This window comes from Ziziphus jujuba, chromosome 7 (assembly GCF_031755915.1).
Source record: "Ziziphus jujuba cultivar Dongzao chromosome 7, ASM3175591v1".
Taxonomy (NCBI): Eukaryota; Viridiplantae; Streptophyta; class Magnoliopsida; order Rosales; family Rhamnaceae; genus Ziziphus; species Ziziphus jujuba.
The window spans coordinates 18,567,168-18,575,862 of NC_083385.1; the positions used below are offsets into that span (position 1 = coordinate 18,567,168).

The following is an 8,695-nucleotide window of genomic DNA, read 5'->3' on the forward strand; positions in this document are numbered from 1 at the left end:
TTGTATGTTATACAGACATTCACGGAAGCAGATACAAAAGGAGATGGCAGGATTGACTCTGAAGAGTGGGAACAATACCTAGCAAAGAATCTTTCTTTACTGAAAAAAATGACTCTTCCTAGCTAATATATGTCCCAAGTCTACTTTCCCTAGCCTTCCTTGCATTGTCGCGTGACACTAATCATTCTTTCCTTGTATTTGATAAAAATTTCCACCTTTTGCCATGTCTTGCAAAATTTCCTAGTTTAATGTGTGATGAACAGTGCCAGAGAAGATGGATCCTACACGCAGATGATAGGCCACATAGTATACCAGTGTATAATGCATACTTTTGTTGAAGCTGACAAGATCGAAAACAGCCCAGTTTTCACTGTGACAACCTCAGATTTCTCAGCAATCAGCATCCATATATCAAGCAAGCAGGCAAGCGATGTGTATAAGTGGGTATCTTCAACATTCTCCATTATGGAACCTAGTCTATGATTGGTTCTAAGTAGAATGTTTGTCTCTCTGCCTTTTTTGTTCAAGTTTCCCGATTTGAAAGGGATTAATTGCCTACTCAAGAGGACAAAGATGGGGAAGAAGAAAGGGTTGGCTTATAAGGCTCTGACTTTTTCTTTCTTTCTTTGGTGAATAAGGCTATGACTTTTTCAATTGTTATGCAGCATGACAAACTCCAAGTTACTGAATTGATTAGAGAATAGAAATTTGCGTTTGTCAAGCATGGAAAGCCACTTGTGTTTGTAGGTTTTGTTCACAACCAGGCTGTGAACCTGTGTGAAATGGAAAGCAGACTCCAAACAAATGGAAAGCAGTCCAAAAGAAAAAACAAATGGAAATGAAAATAAATAAATAAAATAAAGAGAGGAAAAAACACAGGGAGACAGTGAATCAGGTATATGAAACAAAAAAGATACGATCAAACTCAAAGAAAGACAATCCAAAAAATGGCAAAAACATGGATCAGAGAAAGATGTGGTGGAAGAAAAGAGAAATAAGATACGATATAAATGAAAGAGATTAAAAGATTGAGATAAAGAGAGAGAAATGACGATCGAGGGTGGGACCTGGCCTCCTACGACAGCAATTGAAGGCAAGGCGTCCCAGAGAGTAGGCAATGCGCTCTCCTCGCCATGATCACCTAGGGCTGTGCACGCCCTCTGTAGTTTGTTCACCAGCGTTATCAGGTTCTCCATCTACGCGGAGCCCCGGTTCCAATCGGCGAGTCGACTCGGTGTTTGTAGTTATGGTAAGTGAGTTGACTCTACGCGATTCAGGAGGGGAGAGAGAGAGAGAGAGAGAGAGAGAGAGAGAGAGAGAGAGAGAGGTGGAGGGAAGGAAGAGTGTGGTGAATCAGAGAAAAAGAGGCTGGCGAATGAACCGGGAAATGAGAATAGGTCGGTTGGTTGATTTTGGAATTTTTAAACGTCTATATTTTTAACGTCCAAAAAATAAAACGTCTATATTTTTTTCTCATATTCTTTTTCCAGTTTTTATTTTTTAAACTTTGAAATTTTTTTCTCAAAAAAAAAAAAAATTTGAAATTTTGTTTTTGTTTCAAAATTTTATGCGAAAATTAATTTACTAGTTGGGAAAAATATCCTCACAATTTGTATGGAAATGGAGGAGACTTTTGAACAAATTTAAACCATTACATTTTCTTTACTTGTCTAAAATAAATCATGATCATAATTTGATAAGTTAAACACTTTAGGAAATAAGACTTATATTAAGATTTTCTATATTTATATATTTTTTTCTTTTAGTGCTATGGATTGATATAAAACAAATATAAAATACAAAATTATTATTTTTATATATATGGATAAATTTGAAATATAGAAAAAAAAATTAGAAATCAAAATATTTTGATGATGATTTTGAAAAAAGAATAATAATATCATCATCAAAAAGAATAATAATAATTAACAAACAATTATGGAGTTCTCTTATTATTTAGTTGATAAATCATCAATTTTTGATTGCTATAGTTCATATTGTTTCAACTTTAATAGCTAGCAATAATATTATATAAATTTCTTTTTATTTATTTTTTCTATAATGTTTAATTTATTTGCATTACTTTTTTTTTTAAAAAAAATTAACTTAAATTTCATAATAGTCACAACTATTTAGATTTGGAAAAGTGTTCAATAATATTATGCATTTTTTTAATAATAACTTTTTAAAAAATAAAAAAAATTAATCTCACTAAAAGTTATTAGAATTGTTTTTTTTTTTTTTTGAGTAAAAGGATTTGGTTTAATTCTAACCACTTCCAATGATCAATTTAGATTATTATATATGTAAGAGAAAAATTAACAATATTGATATTTAGATTGTACAAAAGCATAATCAAATAAAAAATTGTTTTCCAATGTACTTATTAAAAAAAAAAATCCTATTAATGATTTTTATTGACAATTAATTAATTATATCTTTATTAGTTTTTTATTCTTAGAAAAAAATAATTTTTTATGAAAAAATTTGAATAATAAATGATTGATTGAATAAACAGTAGGTAATGAAGGCGCTTGCATCGATTTTAGAATAGGCTTTAATAAAATATTTTCCTTAATTACTATTTTCATGAAACCTGAACTTAATATAATTAAATTAAAAATCATGATATTTACAACTTATATTCACATCGAAAAAAAATATAAATTATTCACTTCAAACTACATAAAACTCATTTTAACATTGATTATTGATTAGTAGCAAACTTATGTTTCAAGGAAGAAAAACAGTGGTAAACTTATGAGATCAAATTACCAATGTGATTAATTACAATTTTCCACATATTTTACTTTTAATACGAAATTTACAATATTAAATATTTATTTGACCTAATAATCTTTTATATGAAGAAATAATGAAAAAATCATTATTTTATATGAAAAAAATAATGATTATTATCAGAGAAGAAAAAAATAATGATGCCATCATTGCTTCTCATAGAAGATTAAACATAATTAAGTTAAATTATGCCTGTAAGTTATAATCAAACAATGCCTATAAGTTACAATTCAAATAATTTTGAAAAGTTTAAGCATCGTCCTGAAACTTTTTTCCTTAATTATTTTTTTCCCAAAAGCATTTCAAATTATTTTATTTTTATTTTTTATTTTTATTAAAAAAATAAAATAGAGATGTCTCATTTCTGGTATTGGTAGGTGCAATTAAATTGACATACGGGCTTACTTTCCACCAATCAAATGTCAAACTGCAAATTAAGCAAAAACGAAATTGAAGTACAAAAACTGAAATGGGCTTACATCAACTATCATCCACGAGGCATCCTAAACGGAAGGGACATAAGATTGGTCCCCATGGTATGTCAAAGCTACCATAGCATATGCTAATCCTCAAATAACATAAAAACAAAAATAAATTTAAAAAAAATACAAAAAATTGGAAAAATACCAGTAGCATATTCCTTGGCTCCTTGCCAAGTTTTACTTCTCAAATGGCATTTTGGTTAATATAAAGACTTATATTGTTCAATAACCAATATATTCTTCTTATCCCGTATATATAATTGGTTACTTGAACGCTCTCTTTCGGAGCTCTTCTCCAAGCTTCTCTCTGTTTCTCTCTCTCTTCCTCCCTGAAATGCGGCCTGATACTCTGGGAGAGAAGCCCAACCCATGGACTTTTTGATAATAAAACCCACGTTTGGTTCCTTTATCTTAGTAGAGTTTTAATTTTTTGTTATTATATTTTATTTTATTTATTTTTGTTTTTTAATTTTGCAATTAAGTAGTTAGACGTGGAAAGGTAATAGTGACACCTTATATTAAACACATTTTGTTTTTTTATTTGATATAAAATTTTCTACCATGTTATGTAGGCCCAAACATTAAAGAGGGGCCCAAAGTAATCAAAATATTTGGGCTTGTATTGTGGGCCCTTATCACATGCTATTCATTTAAAGCTGAAAAGGAATGAAACGCACACCTAAACCCTGAACCAGCACCACGCTCTCCTCGGTCCGAGTTACTCTGTAAAACTCTAACTGAGTTTCAGCTCCACAACCCACCAGCTATGGCGATTAGCTCACTTCGTCTCCGCCGAACCCTAACCACCTTATTTACTTTCCATTGCTCTCTCGCGGTGGCTTCTTCATCAGTCTCGGCTTCGCCTCTTCTTCATCTCCACGATTTCGTACAATCACCCCTTGCTTCGCCGATTCAGTCTCATGTCCAGCTCCTTCAATCTCGTATGTTTAGGTCGTCTGCGATATTGCTATTGTCCTCCCGATAGGCGTACAATAGCAGTAACAACCAGAGCGGCGAGATTGGACCCGATACGATACTTTTCGAAGGTTGCGATTATAACCATTGTCTAATCGTCATGGATTTCCCTAAGGATCAAAAGATTCCTCCTAAAGAGATGGTTCCCATGTACAAAGAGACTTGTGCTAAGGGCTTGAACATCAGGTAATAATAAGGAACTTCATTTTTAATGCCTTTTAATTGTCATTTCTATTGTATTTTGTTTACAGTCTGTTATTTTATTAATTTCTCAATGCCAATACTTGTATGTTCATGGGGATTTTTAGGTTGGTGTATTTTTGAGTGGTTTTGGGTTTGAAAGGTTAGTGGTTTGCCTTTGTGATTTTTGCCCTGATTATAGATTGTTATTGTCGTTTCCATGTCTACCGTGTTGAAGAGGCAAAAAAGAAAATATATGCTTGTAGCACAACAACTTATGTAGGATTTCAAGCAGTGATGATAGAAGAAGAGTCAGAAAAGTTTCATGGTAAAACTTTGGTGGCATTTTTAATGTTTTTACTACGAATAAGAATAATATGCGGTAATGATGCACAATTGTTTTACTTTTTGATCTAAACAGAGTTACCTGGGGTAGTTTTCGTACTGCCGGATTCGTACATTGACCCGCAGAACAAGGAATATGGAGGTATTTTTTTTTTTTTTGATTTTTCTTTTCTTTTCTTTTTTTTTTTTGGAGAACTCTAATTGAAGTTTTCCAAGTTATGGAGTCTATCCTTTGGTATTCAATTTTAAACTTGGCATTCAATGTTGTAATTCTCAAGGGATAAATTCAAGTTGAGACTTCGCTTATTGCTATTTTGGAAAAGTGCAAGCTGTAGTTCTCTGATCAATTGAACAGAGCAAAATTAGTCCAACAACAATTGAATCACATGATTCAGAACAAAAGATAATCCTTATAATGGTTTCGTCGGTAGTAAACTACAGTCTACTAATTTGGAGAATATCGATGATGCGTATCTTTGACAACAGAACCGCTTAGTTTCTTAACAGCTCATACAAGGACTCAATCTTACTCACAGAAACTGCAAATCAAATAGGGATTGTCAGATTCCACCCACTTTAACCAATGTGGTTTTTTTTTTTTTTTTTTTTTTAAACAGAAGTTTTGCAAATGCAAGTAAACGTACAATCATATTACTAAAAAATAAGTTTGATATACATTGTTGGATTGTTGGATTTGTTTTTTATCAGCTTAAACTTTTGTAATAGACAAGATATCTTGAAATTTTATTTATATTTGTATCTATGTTGAATTATTGTTGGGTTGATTGAAATGTTGTTTACATTGTTAGACACGTAATTGGGAATTTCTCCTCGTTTTAATGGACCCTTTTAGAGGATGTGTTTGAAAATATATTTTATATACGTCGTTGGATTTGTTTCCTATAAGACTTTTTGGACAACGGCAACTTAACACATCTAAACATCTTATTCATCAGACAATCAACCAGTTATTTTGGCAGACAAACAAATTAGATATTATCGATAATGTTGATGATGTGAATGTTCTAATAAAAATATAAGTATTAATGTTAAATTCGGCTGAGTAAAATCCAGCAAGGGAGGGTTTGGCTGTTTCGTGAACCCACCACCATACAAAATGTATTGCAACAAGTACAATCAAAAAGATCCACATCCACAGAAAAAGAAAGAGGTCAAGTGGAAAAAAAAAAAAAAAAAAAAACTGAAAACATAAAAACAAAAACAAGATAGTCAAATGATAACATATGAGTATTCTTATTGACTTAAATTGATCAATAAATGTGTAGGTCATTAAGAGTTTCAATTGTAAGTTTTATGAACTAATTAAGAAACCTAATTTAAACATTAATAGAAAGCTTATAAAATGTATCAAACTTTTAACTTTTGTTATCTTTCTTGATTCAAACTTTTATTTTTGTTATTATTTTTATAATTATTATTTTTTTACAGGCTGTTTAATAGATTGAATTCAAAGATAAGCTTTTGTCTGTTACATTTAAAAAAAAAAAAAAAAATTATTTATGAGAAAATCTTGAATTCTGGGTTGTACAGCTATCAAATATAATGATAGCAAAAGCCTTTTTTTTTTTTTTTTTTTTTTTTTTTTTTTTTTAAATTCTATTTGAAATTTGAATTAAAACACGATTGGAGTTATATAACTACCACATCAGCTTAGAAATGCCAGCTGCATATTGTTATCTCCAGTTGTGTTATGTCGTACAGCTATTAGATTTAGTTAAAACTGTATCAGCAAAAGCTCTACAATTACGGCACCCTTTCTTTCTCTCTCTCTCTCTCTCTATATATATATATATATGTAATTATATATATGTAATTAGAGAGAAGTTACAGGTCACTATAATCAAGATTTCGCAAACAAAGAAATTAGAGAATAATTCATTTTCTTTCACTTTTGTATCAAATATTACAAGATCATGACCATGTAATTTGTGAACTAAATAATTATAAAATTTGTAGTTTCGACCGTATGAGTTCAAACTGGAAATATATGCGTATGTATGTGTATATACGGTTCAAAGCCATTTGTACGTAAGATGATGCTTGAGGTAATGATTGTGGTAAAAAAATGAAAGGGTGGTTTCTAACAGTCCAATTTGACTTTTTTGTTTTTATTTTTTTATCTTTTTTTAATTTTTGGAATGATTCAACTAATTAAAGTTTTTTTATCAGCTAGGCTTGATAATTACAGTTTCGAATATTGTTCTTATTAGAAATTTGATTAGGATGTTATTCAAAGGGGATGGGATATACAAAATAAGTTTGAAATTTGGTTTATTAATTTAAAAGATCCGCAAAAAGCTTTCAAATCTAGAGACTTTATTATTATTATTTTTTTTCAAGAAAAGGGAAAAAAGAGTTCCAAGTATGTGTGCTGGAATAATCAAGCTTGATCATGACAGTTTGTGCCGCACGATTGTTGCAACATTTATATATGTTCCTTATCATAACAATATTACCAATTAGAAAATGTATATAAATATATAATAAATATCATTAGAAATATATAAAATGTTAAAATACTACAACTTTATTAGAAAGTTTTATTGTGCATGCATGTGGTGCATGCAACAATGAAATTAGAAATATATATTATAACTCCCTCTAGCCTGAATTAGGCTGCTATATATAAACTGGAATGAGATCAACAACCTGAATGTAGAATTTTCCATTCCTTGCGTGTTTCCAAAAAACTATCTTGTTCCCAGCTTGGAGACCTTGGTCCCTGACGAATTCGCCCCATTCCCTGCGGTTAAAGACAGGCTTCGAGAGATTTCAACTCCCCTAAGGTCTAGTACTAAATATACACGAAGCTCATTCTCATTGTCTCTTAAAAACTTGGATGGAAAACTTAATCTATCGTTGATATCGGTAGGCGTCGATACTTTTACAGCTGAGGACGCTATCATCTGGTTTTGCTCCATATTGGTTCTCCAAGGCATTATCTTTTTTCTTCTTTCTTTTTTTTTTTTTTTTGGCAATACTCTATAGGGCTTGGTATTAAACACTGAAGGAGCACTCCATATTTATAGATTCAATGGCAAATGCATAGCAATAATCATAATGAGGGAATTCCAATATTATTCAAAGGGCTGTAATCGAGGCCAAAAGAGTGCGTGAAAAATTTTATGATAACCAATTGTGTATATAGCCATAGCTTGTGTTATTCAACTAATGAAGCTGAATAAGAACGTAAAAAGATTTTATTTTTGTTTCCAAATTTAGCGTAAAATAAGTATCAAACCAGTATAAGGATTATCTCTTGTTATGAATCATGTGATCTAATTGTTGTTGGACTGATTTTGCCCTGTTTAATTGATTGGAGAACTACAACTTGCACTTTTCCAAAATTGCAATAAGCGAAGTTTTGATTCTCTGATTTTGCTCTGTTTACTTGATCGGAGAACTAAAGCTTGCACTTTTCCAAAATAGCAATTAGCTCAATGTCATTGTTTGTTAAAAACTTGGATGGAAAACTTAATCTATCGTTGATATCGGTAGGCGTCAGTACTTTTACAGCTGAGGAAGCTATCATTTGGTTTTGCTCCATATTGGTTCTCTAAGGCTTTTTCTTTTTTCTTTTTTTTTTTTTTTGGTAACACTCTATAGGGCTTGGTATTAAACAGTGAGGGAGAACTCCATATTTATAGATTCAATGTCAAACGCATAGCAATAATCATAATGAGGGAATCGTAATATTATTCAAACGGCTATAATCGAGGCCAAAATAGTGTGTGAAAAATTTTATGATAACAAATAGCCATAGCTTGTGTTACTCAACTAATGAAGCTGAATAAGAGCATAAAAAGATTTTATTTTTGTTTCCAAATTTAGCGTAAAATAAGTGTCAAACCATTATAAGGATTATCTTTTGCTATGAATCATGTGATCTAATT

At 30.9% G+C, this 8,695-nt stretch overlaps 1 protein-coding gene across 1 annotated transcript; it reads left to right on the plus strand.

Moving 5' to 3' along the window:
- Positions 1–1,117: 1,117 nt before the first annotated feature.
- Positions 1,118–5,544, plus strand: LOC107423680 (multiple organellar RNA editing factor 1, mitochondrial-like). The gene is made up of 4 exons (XM_060818891.1): positions 1,118–1,249; positions 4,267–4,441; positions 4,666–4,764; positions 4,858–5,544. The coding sequence occupies exons 1-4, from the start codon at positions 1,118–1,120 to the stop codon at positions 4,980–4,982; spliced, it is 531 nt and encodes a 176-aa protein (XP_060674874.1). The 3' UTR covers positions 4,983–5,544.
- Positions 5,545–8,695: the final 3,151 nt, after the last annotated feature.

Coding starts and splice junctions, on each gene's coding strand:
- LOC107423680 (XM_060818891.1), top strand. CDS start 1,118: ATGCGCTCTCCTCGCCATGATCACCTAGGGCTGTGCACGCCCTCTGTA. Junction 4,442..4,665: donor TGCTAAGGGCTTGAACATCA/GGTAATAATAAG, acceptor TCCATGTCTACC/GTGTTGAAGAGGCAAAAAAG. Junction 4,765..4,857: donor AGAGTCAGAAAAGTTTCATG/GTAAAACTTTGG, acceptor TGATCTAAACAG/AGTTACCTGGGGTAGTTTTC.